This window comes from Tetrao urogallus, assembly GCF_951394365.1.
Source record: "Tetrao urogallus genome assembly, chromosome: 7".
Classification (NCBI taxonomy): domain Eukaryota; kingdom Metazoa; phylum Chordata; class Aves; order Galliformes; family Phasianidae; genus Tetrao; species Tetrao urogallus.
Window position 1 is genome coordinate 35,696,690 of NC_136820.1, and position 25,412 is coordinate 35,722,101.

Consider the following 25,412-nt stretch of genomic DNA (forward strand, 5'->3'; position numbering starts at 1 on the left):
ATATCTTGAACATCACCCAACTCAAACTTCATCTGGACAGGTTTGAAAAGCAGGCTGATATGAATGTAATGAGATTCAACAAGGCCAAGTGTTGCACTTCGGTCAGGGCAATCCCAGATATGTGTAGAGACTGGGAGAAGAACTAATTGAGAGCAGCCCTGCAGTGGGTTCTGGTGGACAAGCTTGTTATGAGCCAGCAGGATGCACTTGCAACTTGGATGGCCAACTGTATCCTGGGCTGCATCAAATGAAGAGTGGCAGTAGGGCAAGGGAAGTGATTATTTCCCTCTGCTCTGCCCTCGTAAGGCTCTATCTGGAGGACTGTGTCCAGGCCTGCACCCCTTCACAAGAAAGATATGAAACTGTTGGGCTAGGTTCAGAAGAGGGCTGCAAAGACAATCAGAGGGCTGGAGCACATCTCATACAGGGACAGACTAAGGAAAGCTGGGTTTGTTTAGCAATGAAGAGAAGGCTCTGTGGAAACCTTAATGCAGCCTTCCAGTACCTAAAAGGGAGCTCATTAACAGGAGAAAGACCTACTTTTTACATGGGCAGATAGGCACAGGACAAGGGGGAATGGCTTCAAACTGAAGGACGGGAGATTCAGATTATGAATTAGGAGGAAATTTCTTACTCAAGAAGGTGGTGAGGCCCTGACACAGGCTGCCAAGAGAAGCTGCGGATGCCCCATCCCTGGAGGCATTCAAGGCTGGGTTGGATGGAGCCCTGGGCAGCTTGATCTAGCAGGTTGCAACCCTGCCCACAGAAGGGAAGTGAAACTGTATGATCTTTAAGGATCCTTCCAATCCAAACCATTCTATGGTTCTATTAAACTTCTTCTGACATCCCACTCTCCATAATGTATTAAGACATTCTAGAAAAAGAGAATTAAAAATCCCCTTACATGTATTATAAAACAGCAGTAACAATTTTGGACTGAGTCATACAGGCTTCTTGTAATTTGGGATATATTAAGTAAAAGCAGAAGACAGATAACCAAGTCACATGCATGTATGACATTTAACAGTTTGAAGGGGGGGTAGGGCAGAGATGGAATTACTAAGGCTGCTGCACTTCTCCATTGCCATTTTAATTTACAAGCAACATGAAGAGGAAGTTATATGCTGTTGCTATGGAGTTACACGCAGTTTCTGTAGGTGGATTCCCCCAGTCTCCTACTCTTGGCCACCACCGATATGAAACACCACTGTTATTATGCTGCGAACATCCACATGCCTTTACAGCATTCACACACAGCGTTCACTGCATACTGAGTGATAACCTTCTCCAGTCAAAATGTCTCTAAAGGTACAGCACTGTGGCAGATCCTAGCAAAGAGGAACCCACATCAACACCTTTCCCCTTCTCTGGGACCATCTCTCACATGCTTTCAGCTTGCTATCATGGCACAGATTTTTCATGCACATAGACAGAAGCTAAAACCAGGCAGTGGTTCAAGACAAGATGTGTGCAGGCACAGAGGGCATCAACGCTGTGGCCCCGTGCTGAACGTGCTATCCCAGCATTATTACACTGCATCTATTTGTCAAATCAATCAGAAATTCTCAACAACTGGGCAGGCAATTAGACATTCCACCATGCAGTCACTGGCATAGAGATTTAACTTGACTGCAGACACTCAAGAAGAAGAAAAATACCTTTGGAAGTGACAAATTGAACACAGTCTGCAGAAGAAAGGCAGTGTGTAGTTTTCATAACCTTGTCTTGAGGATAACTGACCCCATGCTGAGGTGAGGGAAAGGGACAGAGACAACAAAACCCTGCCTTGCAGAATAAAATAGTAGGGGAAAAAAAAAAAAATCAGATGGGACATATCTTCAGTGACACCTTCGGCAAAAACACTATACAGATGCTGACCAGGGGACTGTTAAAAGCCAGCTGAGGAAGGAATGCTGGTGCTCTGTAAAGGTATTCCCATTGCTGTGGTAGGTTACAAGCCACACCAACATTTCAAAAGAAAGCCTCCCAGCACTGAGCACTCATGCATAACTGGCCTTTGACCTGGGCAATAGCATATGGCTCAGCACACACACAAGAGCTACTCAACTTCTGCAACTATCCAACAAAGCAGCTGGGGACACCATGCTGCTACACTTACCTGAACTGGGAGGGATGCAGTGCTGAGAGTGAAATGTTTGCCTGTGAGATAAGGGAATACATCAGGATGTAATTTAATAGATCACAGAAAGACAGCTGTGCAAACTTCTGTAGCCTGTCTCCTCCGCATTGTTTCAGTAAATCCTGATTTTCTTGAGGTCAATGTACTCTTTGGATTTAAGTTATGTATATCTAGCCAGCATTGCAGCCTGTGTTTATTCCCAGAAGGATATAGATACTTTAAACAACACCTATGCATTTGTTTTTAAAAACTGTGATGATGAAGAAAAACAGGCAAATGGGTAAGAGGGGAACAGCACACAGAAAGAGAATTTAAACCTTTATTCAAATCTGTAGACAGTTCATATAGGACATTTTCTTAAGTAATTATTTGCAGAACCTCTGCTTCCTAAACGTGCATTTGGGAAATTTCACACCATATTTTTTATTCTACTAATTAAATAATGCTTTTGACTAATACAGAAATAGGTGACCAGTCACTACCTAATAGCAAACAGCAGCATTCTCTCAATTTTACTTCACGAAAACATTTTTTAAAGGCTGTTATTCATGTGAGATGTTTTTCTTGTACTTAGCAAAAAGAATAAATGTTAGGTACATTTATTCCAAATAATTCAGACAGCACTAGAGGGCATCTCCAAAGGACTCCTACATTGGCTGAAGAGCTACACTTTTAATGCAGCCCAGAGGAATACACTTCCATTAAGATGTTGAGAGATAACATCAGTTCTTTGAAAAGAAGATGAAATAACTTGGAGCTCTGGTCTCATCAAGCTCCTCTTGCTTCCAAGTCTGGATGTCTAAAAGCAAGAAACAAGTGAAATGGGATTGAAGCTTGATATCTTCTCTGCCAGCCATGAGGCTTGCTACACAGTGAGAGGAATACTTAAAGCAGGAAAATGCCAGGTGATTGAAGTTGAATTTTTCTCAGAGAGAGCTTTCAGGAACCAACTTCCATTTCCTGAAGACTTGTTATTTGTTAGTGCGCCACAGGTTGTACTGAGGAAAGGAAAAAAACATTAACAAAAAGACCATGAACCAGAAGATTCTACCACCTTTTTAAATATCCAGATGCCTGAGTAGCTCTAAACCTATTACAATGGGGATGCTTCAAAACTAATAAATGAAGGATAAGTATGTCTGTGCTCAGCTGTCTTCTTACCATTAAAGCAAAGCACTGATGGACATGTCTACAGGTCACATGGATGGATGTCATTCACATACTGCAGAAACAGATACAGTGAATTACATCAATTTAGAAGGAGACTAAGATACTGATACAAAAGTGAGTAGAGCATCCTCGGTGTGTGGAGAGAAAAATAGAATCACAGGGTTACAAAGGACCTACAAGATCATCTAATCCAACTGTCCACCCATTATCACTGCTACCACAAGCTACTAAACCATATCTCATAGCTCCTCATCCAGACAAATAAATAATAGAAAAACAAAGGATGGTTTTTCTCCCATCAGGTTAAAGGCTGATAAAGCTATGAGTGACACTGTTGTTTCAACGTGCAACTTAGGATATAGGAAGAAATGAAATCCAAACATAGTGGTACCGCTAAGATTATGTAGTTGAAAAAGCCTAATTTGTTTCAGGCTGTTTGACTGGACTTTACCTTAATGGCCTGTAATTACATCCAGAAATTTGTCATCTTCGTATGACTTACAGGCTGCACCTCCCAAAGAGAGATTGTCCTCAACTGCTTCAGTGACTCACCCATCAGCGCTGTCAGTCAACAGTGCCCTGAGCTGTAGCACTGGAGTAATGCAACATTGCTACCAGGCATCTGCCCTCAAATGCCATGATTTACCTGCCAAGATACACATGCAAGCCAACAGCACAACTTCAGTAATTCTTAGTTTTTCTTTTCATTCAACATAGAAGTTTAGATAGCAATTCTTTAAATGAAGAGGAATTAACAATTTGTTCATCCACAAGGTGCTGTGTTATCGATTTAGTATACACTACCCATCAGCTCTTAGCAAAAACACAAACATGGCTCAAAAACTTCAGCAACACCTTTTTTAGCCTAGTTTAGGAGACAAGTTTTGCCTACAGAACAACTCATCCCATTTAGTCCTGCAATACATCTAGCCACTGCTGCATTTTGCCCCTTATCTTAACAACACATGCAAGGAAATCCTATAAATGGACAATGAAGGATCAGCTTCCCAAAGATGACGTTTATCCTCTACCCAATCAGATAAAGGTTGATTTATGGCTTGAAGGCTTATCCTATATTCTTATCCAGCATAGTTTTGAACCTTGTTCAACTTTAAGGAAAAAAAACCACAAAACAACTAAGACACGGAGAATTTTCCTTCAGTCACTGATCAACACTTCATTGTACTTATATTTTCAAAAGATGGCTCACTTGACCTTTTGTGAAGCACTGGCATGTTTTGCAATTTCCATCAAGATGCCTCTAAGGATCCCGGTAAGGTCCCTACCCTGTTTTCACATTGTGCAGAGATATCACAGCTTTTACTCACACCCTTCTTACTCCTGTTTGTGCCACATACAGAAATTTCAGATAGCATAAGAAGGTCAAATCTACAATTGGTTGACAAAACATTATTTCCCATGACAAGCAAGAACAGAGAAGCGAGTTGGAGAAATCACAAGCTGTATTCAGACTCCTCCACTGGGCTGCCCTGCACATACCTGTAAGTAAAAACCATCCCAAGACAACATGCAAGGGGAAGAAACAAATGCTTTTAGGCACAAACAGGTAAAGCTACAGAACCACTATACTTTCATAAAAGGGTTTATTCAGGAAAATGCCATTCTTCTTTTTTTGTTGTTGTTGTTTCTCAAAGAGGAAACAAAATATAAAGTTCTGTGATCCCATGGTTCTGTACTATATACATTTCACTGCCCATGCAATATAACTAGTCATTGTTCTTAATGAAATGGTTTGCTGGAACCAGAAACAAAGATTAGAAGGGAAAATGACAGATTCAGCAATTTATTTTTCAAGACTGACAAAGATGCAGGAATACTTTTATGGTGGTTATGGTTCTACACACACAGCCAGCATTCCAAGTGGAAATGGCTGAAAAGGCAAATCACTACGTCCACTAGTTGTCACTTAAACTGTATTAGTACAAAACATATTACTACTTTTCTCAAAAAAAAAAAAAAAAAAAAAAAAACCACCCACAACAAAATCCTATTATATTATCTACAGCACAAAATTTAGCCAAACCAACCCAGAATTTATTCCCCCTGCTCATTCCCCTTTCTGTCATGGCACTGGCAGTAGATCAGTTAAGAATCCAGGCTCTCTAGTGGAATACGTGGTTCTGAAAACAACATTCATGGAAATCTATATACATGTAGCTGTTTTACTATAAAACATATGCATACATACAGCTTCTTACACACTTCTTTTCCTGCACATGAAAGAAACACTTTGCACTCAGCATGGCTCAGCCATGCACAAGCTTATTCTGTCGCAGTGGTGCTGGGAAAGGGACACACACACTTGGGCACAGCAGCCACATGACAAGTGTTTGTTAAGATGAACAGTTTGACAGAATCCCACGCTTCTTACATCTTTTTTTCAAAGTTATGACATAACAATATAACTGTCCCAGCATTAAAACAGCAGCTAATTCGTCATTCACACACCTCCCATGAACTGAACTGCAAAGGTTTACTAGACATGCACAACTGATACAGGAATGGCTCCCTAGAGGCTGCTATGAAACAACAAAGTCAAACCAGAAGCACTATAAAGGGTGTCAGAGTGTTACTACCAGCTTATAAAATACTCATGTAAAACACTACCTAGCTCTCTTTCTGCAGATCAACATGAACTAAGCAGTTACATACGCCCCAAATAAAACCAGCCAGCAGAAAGCACTCAGTGATTCCTGCCTGAGCTGCGTAAGCCCAACCACAAACCCCATGCCTCATCAGGAAGAGTAGTTTCAGTAACACAACATAATCAAGATGCCAGTTCTGCAATACAGCCTTCATACCTTCTTTTTCTCTCTTTCCCTAAATATAGTCAGCTCAACTATAATGCTACCCAGCTACAAAAACAAAAAGAACTTTCCAGATAGCTGCATTGGACAGCACAGATATGGTGACCATTAATGCTTTGGCAGCTGGTTACCTGCTGCTGTATTACACAATGTTCTTGCATCCAGCACTGCATCCCTTCCATTTTCTTTGCACTTATGCCACTAAAGTACTGACAGAGATAAGTCCTAATTCAATGGGGAAGAAAAAGTTATTCACATAAAGACTGACTGTTTACAGAGACTTGCAATGGAAAATTAATTTTGGTCAGCTACCTAATCAGACACATCTGAAGAAGAAAGAGATTCTTGAAGTCTAATAAGTGACCTTACAGCAGGTTAGTGACATATTTCATTTATGTGATATATCTTCCAGATATAAGAGGCTTTCATTAAAAAATGATTGCACAAACATCTTTGACTTGTTTGTTGAACAAAACCATCAGAAAAAGCCTTCCAGGGTCAAGTCTGCAGCCACTGGATTTTTGCTTTGATTTCAGAAAATACGAAGCTGCATCAGACCTCTTAATTCAGTATTTAATGAGGTATCTAAAGCTCACAGCTAAATGTCCATCCAGCAGAAAAGAAGTTTTGGCAGTCTACAAGATAATGGAAATTGTCATTTTAGAATATGCTTCTACCAGAGTGTGGAATGGGAATGACTAGGAAGGATATTCCACTGCAGTGACCAGCCATTACAGTTAGCAAGCTCTCCTATTCCCCAGCATCACACTCAGCATTCAAAAAAAAAAAAACAGGTGGGAATAAAGAATGAGAGGAAACAAAAGTTTCTGACTCAATTCCTTCTTCATCAAAGCAGCTGCCCTATGGGAGTCACTGAGGCGGCGGTCAGCACAGAAGGGCTGACAGTTAGGGTTGCTCTTTCATAACAGCAAATGATTTTTAAAATCCCATTATAGTTATTTTATTTAAAAAACAAAGAGAACCTCATCGGTTGAGCTGCAAAGGAGTTACAGATTCTGTGTGTATTCATTAGTGGTCATGGAGAATTCCTCAACAGAACAGCTATCAAGGCAACCCTTACACATTGTATTTAACAATTTTCATAAGCAGACAGATAAGTAGAGCAAGCACAGCACAACTGAGCTGCAGCAGCTTCTGGGAGCCTTGGCTTATATTACAGAGTACAGGAAGAACAGGATGTGAAGCAAAGGCCACGGAGATAGTCAGCACTTTATTAGGAGAGGAAATGCCACCCAAGGCAAGGTTAATTTAAACAAAAGGTACAAGATTCTTCACCATATTTGGAATATTTGTCTGTTGACAAGCAAAGGCAGTTCAAGAGAATGAGAGATAAGAAATTATCTTACTAATGTATACATTAGATGCTGTTCTGGTTCCTGCAAAAACAGTTTGGTCTCCTCATGCACTTTTGGATGTGTGGCAGGGAAAGTTTGTATGGAACCAGAGCTAACAAGATTTGCAAACATGGAGTGGTGTTTTTTCCCTGAGCTATCTTCACCCTTGTCCATCACTATTTAGGTCCTATAGCTTTTGATGTACCTTGCAAAGACAAGTCAGATTTTAGGGTCAACCCAGCTACTGCAGTGGAACGCTGGAAGGAGTTGCGTCTCTGAGTAACTTGTGCTGAACCACCTTCCATAATGAAAAGCTCCATGTCAGAACCTGCTTCTTTCTGCACTGCCACTTGAGGAGAGGCTAACTACAGAGGTGACAGAGCCAGACTCAAGCAGCTGATGGCTACACCACTGTGTCACTGTTTAGCTTCCTCTTTATCAGACTGAACAATGTCCTCAGCCTCCCTTTGTAGCTTCATGCCTCTGACCATCTCAGTAGTTCACTGTTGGCACTCTCTCCAGTTTCCCCTACGGCTCTCTTGAACAATGACAAATCTGAACACAGCATTCCAGGTGAAGCCTTCTCATTGCAGAGCTGATGACAGCCCCTGCCCTTCAGCTGTACTCTTTCCAAGTCAGCCCCATGCTGCCATTTCCCTCTCCCAGCATAGCATCCTTCGGAACAGCTGCTCCTTTCCAGGACTCACTCAGCCCTCCCAGCCTGTACAAACCAATGGATCCTCAGGTGCAGGCCCTGCACCCCACTGGCTTTCCTGAGATTTTTGCTGACTCAGTTCTCATGGTTTCTCTGCACTGAAGTGCCATCATTCAGCATGCAAACCAACTTTGCTAACTTAAGAATTATCCCAGATTTGCCAAGGACATAATTTATGTTCCAAGTGGTCTCCAGAGACTACTCTGAACAATGCAATATTGACCCTGCTTGTTAGCAGCATCCAGCCACGTTCTAGATCTGACTAATTTTCTTCCCACATAACAGTCCAATCATTATTCAGCCCATATGCTCGTCATGTTAGAGAGCAAAACCAGAACATTAAGCAACCCATTTCCTTTTAAAGAGGTAGTTTCATGGTAAAAGTTGCTCCTTGGAACCACAGTTGTCACCAAGAGGATCTGGTGAGTATCTCCCATAGGAATACCAGAGTATTTACATAACTGCTTGTTCCCAGGCACAACATTCAACATTCATCAGCAGATGATTCACTGCATTTTCTACCCTCTTTCTACTTTGTGGCTTTCAAATATGAACTGTGCTGTGACTGTACGCCACAACCCTTGCATGTGGTACCACATTAACCCAAGATCGGCATACACAGACTCAGGAAAAGCTCCTTCTCATAAACTAAATAAGAATCCCCATCACATGTAGCACTGTATCACTCTCTTCAAACAGTGAAGACCTGCTGAGCAGCTAAGACCTATCATATTCTTTTTTTCCTGGAATCAAAGACAAGCCAGCCTGCTCTCAACGCGCTGCTGCTTAGAAGCTCACCCCTTCACACCTCAGAAGATCTCCGGCAGATCTTCTCTGAAGCCTCATCCACATTGGTCTTCACTGGTTACCTGCTCAATGGAAAACGTCCCGCTACTTTGCAGATGAGGACAGATGTCTCCATCTGTAAAGTTCAGAAATGTGAGAAAAGGTAATAGCTGTGTACGGAAGGATTGCCATTGCCTTCAGCCAGAGAGCCATACTGTACAAAAGGCATTTGGCTTTCTGCTTGCACGCAATGCTTGTATTAGACATGAGGGAGTGACAGCAAGATTCTCCTAAACTAGTTAAGTGATTGTCTTAGTTACAAAAGCTTCTAACTTTTAGCAGTGACAAAAGATGCATGTATATTTTCCTATTGAAATGTACACTTTGAGAACATTTTTCTGTAACAGCTCTTATTTTGCATTAGAGAACAGCTTCAGATGCAGAAGAGAATTTAACGTTTTAAGGGGTGCAAGTGCCTCCTGGTACAAAACATCATCCCTTAAAAAAGGAGCAGTTCTACATCCAGTACTGCAGCTGCTCAGACATAAATGCAAGTGCTGATCAGTTACATTTTCCAGTTTTGGCACTGTAAATAAGAATGTCCCTTGTCAACCTTCCTCCTCTGACAACTGTCTCATCTTCATTCACTTCAAGTCCATGGAAATGAACGAGCAAAAATGTATCTTAAAGCACATTTCCCTAAGTTAGCTCTCATTTCCGAGAGGAAGAAGGGGAACCACCAAGACAATGCAAGTCAAAAGAGCAAAAAAAACATAGGCCCAAATTTCTAGAGAGGCAGGTTTTCCTTGTCAAATGTTTAAGCTAGGAAGAGCTGAATTTTTAACTCCTCTGCTAAAAGACATTAATTTTCAGAGCAAAAAGAAAGATGCAACAGGATTTATTTATCAAAGTATTAACTCACGGATTCAGGGATCCATGCAAGAATGAAACAAACAAACATAAGTTCCTAGTCTACTGCTTAAACTCGTTTAATACACAAAAAGTAACCATAACGAAGCACAAACTGCATTCAGAGCACAAGTGCACGATGTCCTGTTTAACTCCATCCAGCAACATGAAAAATTATTGGTTTATTCAACACCTGAATTGCCCAACACCTAAGAAACAGCATATGCCAAATGCTAAGGTCCTCATTCTTGTCCCACCTTGATGCTCGAGGTCCTTCCTGCCATCTCCCACTTCAGGCTGACCCTCAGCCACCGTTTCACTCCATCACTGTCCAGTCTATGCTTTCATTCATCTTCTCTATGAAAGAAAATAGCACCTATTCCAAATACCTCACATTTCAGACACTAAAAGCAAACACTAAGCTATTGCTGTTCAGACTAAGGAAAATTGCTTTTTTGTAACTCCTTCTGAAAGTAATAAGCTATACCCAAACAAAGCCCTGCTCTGTTACAATCTAGCATCTGTGGGTAGGAAAGTGACAGGGGGCTCCAGGTCTTTCCTCCACTGCCATTTTACCATTGTTCCGCAGGGAGTGTTGAGGGCACATCACAGCACGGATCTGCCTTCACATCCTACATCACAACCAGCTGAACAACTCCTGAAATCTTCTGAGTATGTTTTTGTCTTCAGAACAGCCAAACTAAAACCTCAAACAGGAACTGACAGAAATATGTGATGTAACTGTGGCTGCAGCAGAAAACTTGTAGTACAGAGGCCTGGAGAGATATATAGATATATATAGATATGTATATAGATATGTATATATATACACACACACACACACACACCTTAATGCCCTCAGTAAAGCCTTGAAGCTCAAGATGGTCTAAAATATAGACTTGCTATCTTTTCCCTAAAATCCTGCCTAACGGGATGAGTAGGCTCTCATATACCAGAAGGGTTTGCCAATTTCTCCACAGCAGTAATCAAGTCTCTGCTCTGCCATGTCTGAACAGTCTGGAAAAGCTGAAAGTCAATACTAAGGATTTAACAGCTGAGCTGTTTGTGCAAAGCTCTGTATTGTGGACATAGTAAGTAGTTCTGTGCAGGCCACCTCAGACCCACAGGTTACAGCGGAAAGACAACTATAACTGCAGAAGATAAAGATGCAGCTGGTCTAGCTTCTATGCAGCAGCCAGAGCAGAAGCCTTTCCTGGAACTGCTCACTGCAGTGTTCCTTCATCCCTGAATGATTTTTTCATGTGAAGCTTGTTTGTTCTCAGTAAAAAATAAAATGAAGTTGAATTCATTTTTTCCAATGAAAACAAGTCATTTTTCCATCTGTACAATTAAGTTTCAGTAGCAAGAACAGAACACACCACTCCATTTAACTTTTCCTGAGTATTTTTTCCACTGAAGAAGGTACGTAGCTATGAGAAATGTCAAGTGCCTACTAGTCAAGATTAGCTTGTCCAGTCATTTAGACTAGACTCATTCTGGAAAACATGCACGGAGAACTGAAATTGCACATCAGAACTGAGCGACAGAGGTGGCAGGGAAACACAAACTGACTGCAAATTAAAAGAACCACAGGATTTTCTTCCACAGTTCTCATTACCAGAAATATTTTTTAGCAAATTGTACCTTATCCCATTGGTATCTGCTCTGTATTGCAAGACCCAGAATTGAGTAGCTGACTGGCAGTGCCTCAGATCTGTGTTTCTAGGCAATACTTCTTCCATGGAAAAGAATTCTGTTTTGAAAATACATTCATCCTCCCATGCTTCAGAGACATGGAAATATTCATGATTGATACAAGCAAGGGGAAAAGACGACACTCTGGAAACTTCAGAGAATTTAGAACCAGTCATTCAAACAACTGCACGGCAGATTGATCAAATGTTTCAACTGCATATCTTAAAAAAAAAAAAAAAAAAAAAAAAACACTTGAAAGCAAACAGCTGAGCCAATACGCATACGTTATCCATATCTAGTTTAGCTCCACAAATTAGTACCCGAAGTTCATTTATAAGCAAGAATTCATTTCAGGAAAGACCAACCAGGAGCAGAAACTATGAATGACCTTGCTAAACACTGCCTCAAAGCTCTACAAAGCACTGATTGTTCACAGTCTTTAGCAAACAGTTCATGTATCAGGTGACTCAACAGCTTTCAGCACAGTGCCTTCAGTTCAAGCAGCAAATAGTACAGAGGGTTAACAGCTTTTGTGCTAGTATCAAACATTTTGGCTTTTTCACTATTAGTCATATCAGTGAACCAATGAAAATTGAACAATAATTGCTTCATTCACTGCAGCTCTAAAACACACAGGAAAAGATGTGCTCAATGTAACAGAACATGCAGTGCTTGTGAGGCTTGTTGATTCAGTCCTTTATGCAGTCACATCTTCATATGTAGCCTTAAACCTAGCACCACAAAACCTCCCAATACTTGACAGAACAAGAAATTCATTTACACCAATTGTACTTCCTACTAAACTGTTTCAGTTACAACTACTTGCTATATATTTAGTAGAGCTTTTAAGTTTGCATAGGTCTTAACAGACTGAGTCAACAAGTGTTTCAGAAAGGTTTGTTACCAGAAAAAAGAATGCACTGGAATCTCCCCCCGGCTGACAGCTTTCAGGGAACTGCTGAGCTGCCATTTAAAGTTTTTGGAAACCATGATTACCGTGTAAGAGCAATAAACAGAGGTCATCAGGGCTCTACAGGGAGACAGCAAAGTCCACGAGGAGCACTTTTCTTCAAATCTAAGAAATTTAGTCTAACACGTACTACTAACACAGTATTGGCTGACCGACAAAGGTCTTAAATTCACTAAAGAACATTTTGAGTTGGATCCTTTGAGTTCCAGTTATGAAACATTTGGATTTCTTTGAAAATAAAATCCTCTCTAACACTCTCAACTGCAGCTTCTGATTCTGGGAACTTAATTAACTCCTGCTTTAAATCAAATATAGTCCCAGTACTTCTTGGTAAGGAATCTGTTTTATTTCTATCACAATCATCATTAGAAAGCAGCTTTCATAAATATTAGAAGAAGAAAGTCTTACCATTTTCAATCACATTAATCACAGAATTCAAATAAGTCAACATAAACTACCCATCTCTCAATAATACAAGAGGGAAAATAACACCTCTATTAAGAAAGATTACCTGGGAGATATGGTTGATGGAGGACTCCATCCTCCGCAGCTGGGATGCCTGGATGTCCAGCAGCTGTAGTACATTGTTGGCCAGAGCATTGATCTGATAAGCAACACTGGCTAGAGACTGAGTTGTGTAGGCTTTGGTCTCTTCTAATGCTTTCCTTTTATCTGGAGCCTGTAAAGCAAAAGAACAAGATGTTTGCTTAAGGCCAGGAAAAAGGTACGAGATGGGGGAAAGAACAGGAACAAAAAACACAACCTATATTTAGAAGGATCTGTAATCGAGAAAATCTGACTATGCAGTCAAAGTACTCAGTCTGCATCAACATTCAAAAATTCTCAATAAAAAAGTAGAAATAAAGAATTTGAGAGCTATTTAACCATAATATTACATGCCAAGAAGCAATTCATTCAGCAGAAAAAAAACCACATGATTTATCAGCAATGGGTTTCTAAAGCCTGCCTGCACATCCTTCATTTCCGGAAAAGCCTCTAATTCCCCAGGAACATTGAAACAGTTTTCACCATCTCTTATGAGATCACACAGCCCAAACAACTTAAATATAGAAAAATATTTTCCCACAGTTCAGTGTCCCCCACCACACACGCTGCCTGCAAAGCCAACCCTCCTGCTGTGCAGGCTGCTGCGGCCCAGGAGTGGAGAGAGGGGAAGCAGAGCAGCAATTGTGACATTACCTCTCCTCGTGTGAAAGCTTAATAAGCCTTCCTTGGCAGCTGCCAGCTTGCTGCTGGCCCTGTTTGCTCAGGTACCACTCACCTCCAGGAGCAGATCCTTGCTGCGGTCCCACTCACACAGAACAAGGCTCACCTAAGCCTCCTTCTCCTCCTGCCTTCCCCTGAGGTGTCCCACAGCAGCACACAGCCTTATGTTCTTTTCTACCCCTCTGTGACCCCATTCCAACCCTCACCTTTATCCACAAAAGGTGCACGTTTCATACATTCCTTGCCTTCTTTCACCTCATCAGCCCCACAGTCATCAGTTCCAGCAGCAGCCAAGCCACATCACATGTTGACAGAAGAGCAGAGAACCCACCCTGCATTTCATTTCTTTGTACCACAGTCAGTCCAGTTACAGTTACCATTTGTTCCTGAATCTCACCTCATGCTTCTTCAGTGTCTTAGGTTAACATCCACCAGTGTTAAATCTGCCCCTTAAGTATGAAGGGAACTAATAAGGAAACCTTCTTGTCTCTCTTGCTTTAAGGAAAAAACTGGAAGGTAAACTGATCAAATATATCATAAACTCACTGCACAACAAATACTGAAACACAAGCTATGTCATGCTATCTCCTAAAGAGATATATTTCTTTTTAAAACAAGGATGAATTCCTACCCCACTCCCACAAACCAGGAGATTTGTTTCGATCCATTATCAATGTTCCCAGCAGTGCTCTGACATGTAATAGAACACTTCTAGCCAATGCCGCCCTTCAAATAGATTCACAGACACTTTCAACAACAGGAAGCAGTTTAATGCAATGTGCTGCCAATGGGTAAAACAGCTACTGCATGGACTAAGAACATGCTACTGCAAAAAAGAGAAAAAAGTGTTAATATTTCTTAATACAAACAAAGCTACTTTTCACCTTAAAAGAATACTGATGTTTCTAGATGTCGGAAAATTTTAGCAAGTACTTCATTGGAAATAAGCCTTCACAGTGAAGGATCTGTTAACTACTATAGCTCAAGAGGCAAGCTTCCCAAAGCACACAGATTCTCCGAAGAGGCATTTGAAGCTTCAAATCATTACTAGCAGTGACCCCCCCAAAAAAAACCAAAAAAAAAAAAATCACAACCTGCAGTGTTGAGTTGGCACCCACAGAAAACAAGGTGTTCCAAACTGAACTTCTACCACCTTCAGCACAGTGGAAGTGCAGCTTGCAGCCTCAGAGACAGCTGAAGTAGAATTTCTACTGAACTAGACACAGCCAGTCAGCATAATTCCACCTTTAGATCTATGTTTGAATGGATATGAAATCTTTACTCAAGGTATTTTACTAAAGATTTAACTGAACACTATTAAACCAAACACCAACTGATTACAAAGCTACAGCGCTGTTGCTGTTGTCAAATGAGAAAGCTTCAATAACAACAACAAATCTCCTGTTTTATTGAGCAAATGCCTTGTCCTCAATTGCCTAAACACCTAAAATTCTGGTTATTTGCCCAAATCAGCAATTCGGCAGCAGGATTAGATGAGCAGTTGTGATACATAATGTATTTCATGTCCTACTAGATTAGAAATATTTCAAACTTTATAGATAATTCAGACAACTTAGCTCAGTACTTTAAATAACAGCTTAAATTAGAACTAGTTTGACCCATAGTCTTCAGCACTGTTTAATTAGAACTGCTGGTATCCACAAGATACAAGCTAGAAGCTTCACAGCACGGGAAATGAAGAGTGGAGCGGGAAAAGCCAAGAGCAGCAGCAGGAGGAAGCAGGAATTTCCAGCATTATTGAACTGCTATTTTCATTTCTAAGCAAAAACTAGAAATAGTACAGATCATAAAACATGTTCACATGCCTTTAGATACTTTAGTACAACATCAGTTGTACAGCATCAGTTAACTACTCAAATTTGGAGATGACAATATGCTATCAACTCATTTGTTTTTCCAACAGTTCAGAATTACTTTATGGTTTGTATTAATAACTTTAAAGATACTATTACTTCCCCAGTAGTTCTCAGTGTGAAAGGAAGTTCGAGTGTCATTTAGTAGCAAACTGAATATTATTTAAATCAAAACAATCACAGCTTTTTAAGTTTTCCTCTTAAAAAGCAACCTGTATTTCCAGCTTATCCTTAACAGTCCTGTCAGAATGGCAAAACTGCCGTCTGAAATTGCTTTTCCTAAAACCCAAGGGGACAGAGATGATAAAATAGCATGGCATTCACACCACGTACCACATATATTTCTCAAGTCCAAACTTGTATAGCAATGCTTCCTAAAAACAACTACGTTATTGTGATCAAAACTGACTTTACACCCAGGCAATTGCCATAATAGAAGAGCAAAATCTTACCTACTGCTTTCTCAGTTCAGCACCCCTCAAAGGCCAAACAATGAGGAATCTGTCTAACACTCAGCAACCAGTTGCAGCGTTGCCAATTTCCCACACCCCCTCCAAAACACCACCCACACATAAGCACATCCGCAGAACAGTGTCTGTGCAGCGGACAAGCCATCTGCCCTCCCTGCTTTCTCACTCAGCTAATTCCCACCATTTTCTTGTTGATACAGCATGCAGCTACATGTACCAGCTTCCTCCAAAATCACATCAGCTCACACTGCAAAGCATCTTCAGAAGGCAGGCATTTGCATGCTGGTCCATACTCTTATTACCTTTTCTCCAGCCTGCCTTCTCTTTTCCCCACTTCCATCCTACTTTCTGTGCTTGAAATTCCCTGTAAGAAAGCAACGACCAGGCTCTGTTTGACAAAGGTCAGAAAGCAGCTCACTGGATCACACACTGCAACAAGCCTGCTAGGAATGAATTAGTTTGCCTCCTGAGCACGTGGCATATGTTGTTCCACATTTTTCATCTTGAATGGCCGGACTTTGTGCAACCTCAACTATTAAAAAAAATCACCCATAATAAACTACTAATAGAGCACTGCCCTAAAGCTGCCCAATAATCACTAAGCTAAACAGAGCTGTTAATTATTCAGCACCTGACACCTTTCAGATGCTGGCATTCTGTTCAAGGGCCCAATCACTCTCTGCAACCAAACAAGAGGAACAAATCTGCAGTCACTTTTATATGCCTTCGCTGTTATTGCTCAGGATGCCTTTAATGAATTCAGTGCTGCAGTACATTTACCTTTGCTTCAACCCAAGCATGGAATAATTGCTCAGTTCTGCACCTTGGCTGTCTTCATTTAAGAAGCATCTCCTACCTTTCATCAACAGATTAAAGAGAAAATTAGAGTTACTATGATCAGTTGCCACAAGGATTTAGCAGTCTCTATCACATACCAGCACTCGCAGAATAAAACTGCACCATTCAGTGATCATCAATATACCCATTTACATTCTCTTTTGTTCATGTTGTCATTTATCTACGTTTCAAGTTTGCAGAGTGCAGACTTCCTCCTAATGCTATAAGATCCTATCCTATGATTGGTTTCAAAATTCTGATTCCTTTCACAAAGGTCTTACCACTTTAGCTCTGATTTTTGATCTTGACAAAGCCTAGAATGAACTTTTATTAAAAATAATCAGCCAAATCTTTTAGTTTAAGTTAGCTATAACCTACAGCATGCCATTTTTGCAGAATTTTAGAAACATGCTTACAGAGTGGTAAAACCACTGCATCCGGGCACTGACTTGGAGACTCCTTGTTATCAGTACTTAACCTCTCCAAATATCTCTGGAAAGTGCCCCCCCCACTCCCCCCCCCCCACCCCCGCCCAGAAGACAAAATTATTTATAAACCTATCTAAAACAAGAGCTTGTAACATTACACAGATCTTTCAGAAGCATCTATGAGCTTGATGTTGCCACTTCACCGATTTGATAAAGCCTTTAGTAACCCAAAGCTGAACGACAGTCTTAAGGGCTTTTTTTTCCCCCCAAACTTCTGACTGCTATTGGCACAAGGCCTGCACATTTCTACACCATTTGCAACATATGTTCAGCTTAGAGAAAATATTCTGCATTCAAGCTGCAGTAATGTGTCTCAAAGGTTTCAATATGCCACATGCACTAGATAATGTTTATCTACTCTGAGCCAGAAGCCTAATTTAAATTGACTATTATGGACCGTTAATCCAGAGGTCACTGTAAATAACTGAGGTGCTACTACTGATATAAGGAGGTGGTCCACAAATACAGGTTCCCTCTTACCCATAGCTCCGGGTGGTTGTTTACAAACCATTCTAACAGGCTGCATTGTGGTGGACTTTCCAGGTTGTTATTGACAGCTAACTATATCAGCAAGAGAAGAAAGTCTAATAGGTAAGTCACAGCTGCAGATGCCACAATTTTAGATACTGCAAAGAACTTTCAGTAACCGACTACTTACCTGGAAGCCATCCAAGGATATCTGAACTCACTGTGGTTATTACTAGCAGGTACTCACTAAGGAGCATTCAGGATTTCTCTCATCACAGGTACAGCCTTAAAGGATATACATCATTCCAGAACAGCAGCAGAGACTAAGGCCTTAAGATTTACAAATGAGAGTTGCTTGCACTTCTGACATATACTGTCCAGAGAAAGAACAGAGTAGGAACCGGGTGTGTCAAGTGCCTCCTAGAACAGGCTTACCACATTCATGCCATGCAGCAATCTCACTGAAGGAATTCTCTCTCCAGTACAGTAGACTGAGATTACTTCAAGGGGACAACACACTATTTCTCAGCATCCACAGATCCTAGTACAACTAGGCCCAGTGTTTGCCTGCCTAAAAGTTAGACTGTTCTTCATCAGAAAATGAAGCAAGTCATCAGGAGACTTGGTTCAGAAATTTAAGCTTTGCTCAACATAGTGGCACAAGACATCCCAGAGCACCACAATTAAGATTTCAGAGGGTCACCAGCACACTTCATCTGCCGTCTGTCTTCAATAGAATCATCCCCAAAGCAGCCATTTCCAGTATTCCCCTGACTGGAACCACCTACTTTGCTCTTCATATCATTGCTATCACAGTAAACAATTGTGGGAAATTTAAAACAAACCCATTTACGTGAGGACAGGGAGCAGGTTACGGCTCAGTACGAGCAAAGTCTGAAAACAACTCAGTACAAGCACAGTCTGGTGATCTCCATACCAAGGGGGAACTAAAGGCAAAACCACACATGTTCCAGAGCACAGGTGAATCTCCATTAACAACCCACAATGCAAACAGCAGTACTAGTTTACATTGAAACTGTTAATACAATCTGGGCAGTAGAAAAATATTCAAGCACTTTACTAATGTCACTCGTCATAACTTGTGATTTTGTTGTACCTTACTACCATTTCTGAATTCCTGCGAGGTATTGAAAACTCAGGATTTTAGAACCCAATGCCTGTGAGCTATTAATTGCAACACACTGCAGCCACTGACCACGTCCACGTCCCATCCAAGGCCTCTCCAGGGGACTGGCAGTCATTCCTTACACTGGCAGTGAAAGCAAGGAAGAAAGACTGTGAAGCACACCTCCCCCTGCACAGCGTGGAGCAGCGTCAAGCAGGAGTATGGGAGCTCTCAGCCACTGAAATAACTGGCTGCTTCAGGAGCGTGAAGAAGGCACAGAAGCATGCTTAACCATTCAGAACTGTTCTTAAACCTAATATTCCTCACACTACAGTAACCCCAAAATTAAAACCAGGATGATGAAATGCTTTCAAGTCCACGCAGTACAAAATACTTATTCCTAACTACTGAGGAAGAAACCCTCCATAAAGACAGTCAGAGTAACAACTACAATTCAAATCCTCTCAACTTACCTCCACAGAATCACAGAATCACCCGGGTTGGAAGGGACCTCAAGGATCATGTAGTTCCAACCCCCCTGCCTAGCAGGGCCACCAAACATACACATTTAGATCAGGACCAACAAAAACAAGCACCAACAGCACCAGCACCAACAAAAACAAAAAAACCCCAGTGGTATTATATAGTATTTAGACTAAGTTTCTCCAGGAGAAGATGCAGTAACTCAGCTATCCCAAAGCAGAGGAACTGGCAGAACTTGAATCTCTCCTCCTCAGGTAAACACCTTGCACAACAAAGCTGGCATTCATTCAAGGCACCAGCCTTGAATGAGATGATTACCCACCAGCTACAAATGCACTAGCAGGATTTCAGTCTGTTCTTTTTAGAAATACTATCTTGTCAAAAATCACTGATTAGTCAGCTACAGAATAAGACAGATACCAAATTACTGCAGTGTGACAAACACGCAGAACTGCTTACCAATCGTTGTCTATAGCTCAAGCTCTGCTTCAGACAGGCCCTTCCCCCAAATCCTGTGTATGCTGGACAGTCAGCTAGAAACAAATTCTTTATTTCCATCAGTAATATCCCCCTGACCTGTCCTGAATAGTCTTGATAGCAAATTAGCATTTCTATGGACTGAAACCAATTTAGCCAATCTGCCTTAGTCCTTGCAGATCTTCTTTCAGTTGAAAGTTGCTCTTCATTCACTTGATTAACTGTAAAAAGAAGAGACTCAATTTTTCAAATCATTATCATTTCATGGAAGACAGAGAGAACGATTTTTTCATTAAGGAGAGATATTCTTTCCAAAGGAGAGTGTGAGGGGTACACATACACACGTATTCACCACAGCAGTCCAAACTTTTGAGTCTTGATAACAAAAACATGTGATGATTGCAATACCTACACCAATATTTAAAAAAAACCTATTTACTTCTCTCAGGCACACAGACATGTTATCAGGTTCCAGTCCATTCTGACCTGCATACTAGGCACAGAATGGGGTCTTTGAGATTAAGCTTCCAATAACTGCCTTACTGTCATCTGTGATTTTACTTTTAAAAAAAGACAAGTCCACAAGATGTGGCATTCACAATACTCTGCCACAGACTTCAATAGCTCTGTAAAGGGCAGAAATAGCTTACAAAAAGAAAACAAACTTTAAAAAAAAAAAATCCACTATTTTACAGTAAATAACTTTTAAAAAAATCAACTTAGAAATTCCATTTTAATCCAGGCTGTGAACGTTATAGCATGAAACTAAACTATCCAATGGGAGAGCGATTTACAAAGCCATGCCGACTCTGACAGATGGAGCCTGGGAAGATATGTGCCAGCTGCTCTGTCAGCAGCATTCTCTGCCCAATGGAGAAATACTGTTCATGTCGGCTGTGGACTAAACTACTCTTATTTTTAAAAAGGAAAAAGAAAATTCTCTATAGTGTTTAAAGCTTAGTTTTCAGTTCTCCTGCCAAATCCAATAGGGATGTCAGAGTAAACATACGTGTTGGCAAAGCATATTGTAATGTTTCAGTTGTTAGCGTCTGTGTATACAACAAAACCAGCATGCAACAGTGAACCAAAGCAACAGAAGTAAGTGTGCCCACGTGTCATTTTCACACAACCCTTGAGCACTCAATAAGGCTTTGAGATTGCATATGCAGCAAACTTAACAAATTTGGTCTACTGGGTTTTATCTTCTTGTCTTACATGATACAGACCACACAAGCTCCAGGGCAGAAACCACTTCTTCCATTCCTGTAAAGCACTACACAGCATCAGTGCTTACAGTTGCTCCAAGATTAGGCTCCCAACTTCCTTGCAATGCCTATGACTTGCCTTATGACATCACATCATTGCACACGCTAATCCCCTTGGAGCTAACCAAGCAGGGCTCTGACAGAGACATCCATGAACCACAGCTCCAACCACCTAATGCCACCAGAGGCCTGGAAGAAAAGCCCATGGTGCTTCCAAAGAGATCTTTCCTCTTTAGAGCTAAGGAAGTTACCCAAGACCATGAGAGCGAATGATTATTCCAGTTTGCTAGGCAACAGACAATATTTGTTTCCTTATAGACTGTCTCTCAAATATCGATCTTTTGTTCTCTGGTTGTAATAGGGCTTGAAATTAAAATGGCTGTTTACTTTGCTTAAGTGCCAGAATCCACCTACAAGTTTTAGCTCATCTAACAAGGACAGGCTCACCAGCAAGCCAGAAACCCAGAGGAAACTACAGATATTCCAAATGCAATTATGTGAACAACAATCTGAACACATACAACAGGGCAGTCCCAGGTGCTGTTCGAGAGAGAGCTACAAACCAAATACTGGCATCTGCAGAAGAGCAAGCAGCAAAAGCAAGCAGGCTCTCAGCTACACTCTGCCCTGGTCAGCTCCAGGAAGAACCACAATACACTGAAACACAGAGCTAAGGAGTAGTCAGACCTTCAAATAGTGACTGCAAAAGTTCCTTTAATTCAGGAAGAACTGGTACGCTGAAGAGTCACTGTTAACACAGCCTCCTTAAGTAAAACATGGGCAGCTGCTGTTAAACCAGTTCCCAACCATCACAATATTTTTAAAAAAAGAAAGCAATGACCATTACAGGGTGAAATTCTCTTTGAATACTTTGTAGTATTCCATGCCCATTTAAGTCTTCTTCAGTCTGAAAAAAAAATAGAAAATAACATTTGTATCTCTACCCATGATCAGGATTCACTTTGTTTTGTGGCCTACAGATGTCTTCACATACTCCAACATCTGCCTTCACTTCCCAAGAGACTGCTTCTCTCTTCTTGAAGAGATATTTAGAAGCAGGCCTAAAACCAAGAGATTCAATACATTTTGGAGATTCAGGGGAAAAAAAAAAAAAAAAAGACCCTAATCACTAACAACTATTCACCAATTCACCAATTTACTACAAGCTCAACAGTGATCTCATGCTAATAAAGTAACAAACTGCAATCAGAACGAATTTTTTAAATTTTGTTTTATTTTCAAACAAGAACTTGCATGTAAGCAGAGAAAAACAACAAAGAATTACTAATATTACTTAGGCTTTTGTGCAGCCTGGGCCTAACTGTATACTCTTTATCTGACAGTACTTGTAAGCACATTACATCCAGCCTCTCTTTAAATAATTACTTCTCATAAAATTAAAATTCAAGCCTAAGGTTAGCAACAGCATTCAGAAACCTTACATACTTCAGTTCATTTCAGCACTGAGCTGTTTCAATTGCAGCAAGTAGGAATTCAGCTCATCAAAAAAAAAAAACAAAACAAAACACAACAGATGGTTCAGGAAAATGGAGAAGAGCAAAGTGAGAGAGAGGAATGGACAGTAAGTAACACACCACTTCTTCCTTGCAAAGATGTGAATAGGCCAGTAAGCAGCAAAAACAAATACAGCTATCACCAAACACAGCAACATGCAAAACTTAGAGAAACCAACAGAAGACAGAAAGCAAGTTTTTCAATAGGAAACATATACATACATAAAATAACAAATTAAGGGGTTATATACACACACACACACGTATGTATGGGAGGGGGAACTGTGCTGGCACAGCGTCTGAAGGAAAACATTTACAAGATGCCTGGAGAAAAGGCAGATAAGAGCAATCCTAAGTATAAACTCAGACCTGTTCCTCACAAATGGATTAGAGGTGCTAGTTGAGTCCAGCAATACTACAGAATAGGACAGTCTATCAAAGTCGGATGTGCTGACTCTTGTGGGTCCCTTCCAACTCAGGATATTCCAATTCCATGATCCTGTTTGAAACTTGTTAATGTGGAGAGGAGAAAAAAAAAAAAAAAAAAAAAAAAGCAGTGGCTGTATTAATAGCAAAAAGTTACGCCCTATGGACGTGCTTTCAATTTTACCGAAGAGTTTCACTATTTACAAGCAAATGAAATCGTGCATGTATAAGAGGATGGAAGAGGAAAGACTTGTAAGTAAACAGGCCTAAACACTGAAGATACATCCAAGGCAAAGCTAAGTTAGCATCTACAGCAAAGCTAATCTTTGTACTACCTCTGTTCCCAACCAGGTTTTAAGAAAAGCTGACTTTCAGTTTCTAAATTTGTCACTTTTTGAAAGGAAATTGAAAAACACTCTTCTGTTCAACAGCTAGAAAAATTTGTTTTCCTAATCAGAAAAGGAGAATTTTCTTATCAGAGCGGATGGCCGGAGTTTTGTACTCATTACACTCAACAATTATGCATTTTACTCAACTTCTGCAGTGGTTGGTTGGCATTTATTCATTTTCTGAGGAGGCAAAGAACTGAGTATCTTTTGCTCATTATTTATGTTCTGTATTTGCATAACTCCTTCATAACTGCTCCATTAAACACCTCTTCCTCTCCAAGGCCAATTTTAAAAAGCCTCCTGCTTTATGAGACTGACAAGCATGACTCACAGCCTTCCCTGCACTCATTTCCCCCAGGCCTAGCAGGATATCATACAGCCACTAAGTACCTACTTCAGCTCATACTCCCCCACTCCCACCAGTGCTGCAGTAACCCCTTACTGCAATCTGGGGAAGAAAATGTAAAGCTACCCCTCTAGCTGTCCGAGGTTGATAGCAAGCAATTAGTAACAGTAGTTCCTTTTGCTGTTGTACTACCATACTCACAAGACGGAGTGACTGAACATGGGCACACAGCAGTGGGATTACATTCACATCCCGATTCCTCTCTGCTTTTACTTCTCCCAGAAACTTGCAGAGCTGCTCATGACCCTCAACTCACTTTTCAACAGTCCTTCAGATCATTCCTATATTTGATATTTAGTACTCAACATTGATTATTCTTCATCAACTCTTAAAGCCTTTTCTACAACATGCTCGAATCACTCCCCCCTACTTCCATATTCAGCACCAAAACCAGCAACTTCTCTCTAAGCAGCAGCAACAGTTTACTTTGACCAACCCTTAGATACCACATACACGTGTGCTTGGCCACCATCCCCAGTTTTCAACCTTCTCACAATTACAACAAATACTTTCCTCAGACACTGAATAGTCAATATGCATAGACAGTAGCTCATTTTACAGTTCTTGTTCATGCACAGGTTTCCAAAGAGAAAACGTGTGCTAGAAATCTTTCCGTTGATCTTTATTCTTCTCCATCAGTTTAAAGGACAGATTGCCAAAGAGGAATGAAATACACATCTAGAAATGACACAGCCCACCATTCAAGCAATACAAGGCTTCTTACAAAGTAAGAATTACTTTGTAGCTTCAATTACTTCCATGGCAAGAACAAATTTTTCCAGCACACAAAGTTAAAGGCATCTCAGAAATTAGATACAAGGAATCCACTGCCATTTAAGACAGCATGTACTTGCATCACTCCCAACAAGTCTTAGCATTACTGCAGCAACCAGATCATTTCGGTGCTGAGAGAACATACTGTATGCTGCAGAAGGAAACACACCCACGGTATTTGAAGAGAGCCCTCTCAGAGCCAAGCGCTTCTAAAGCAGACACATTTTATCTAATACAGCTAAGGCCAGGAGCTTGCATCACAGAAACAATAGCTCCTCCCAGAGATTCAGAAGTCCTGTAAGTCAGCCAGCAAATCAAAAGCCAAACAGTTTCCAGCCAGGTCTCCAAGGGTCTTGCCAACATAAGCGCATTAATCCATCATCTGTCTATTTGTTAGTCTGGTGCTTCCTGGACCTTGGTTGAAGCATCGTCCAAGCCACCCGCCACAAGGACTCACAGGGGAACCCTGGAGGCTGTAATCGTTTTTATAAAAACTCTTCAGGATTAGGTCCAACTCTGCTATGCCAGTACATATCCACTGGTGTACATTAAGAGAACACCATTTCTCCTGATATGACCACCTTCCCCTCACTGTTAAGAGATTCAAAGCCCCATAAACA

The 25,412-nt window shown here is 40.8% G+C and overlaps 1 protein-coding gene across 1 annotated transcript in view; it reads right to left on the reverse strand.

Annotated features, from left to right (window-relative positions):
- ABI1 (abl interactor 1) overlaps positions 1-25,412 on the reverse strand; it is a gene marked incomplete at its 3' end in the record, with an annotated part of 73,957 nt that overhangs the window by 37,871 nt on the left and 10,674 nt on the right. Inside the window, 1 exon segment of the mRNA XM_079537968.1 lies at positions 13,080-13,247. Within this exon segment, the coding sequence (XP_079394094.1) occupies positions 13,080-13,247 (168 nt within the window).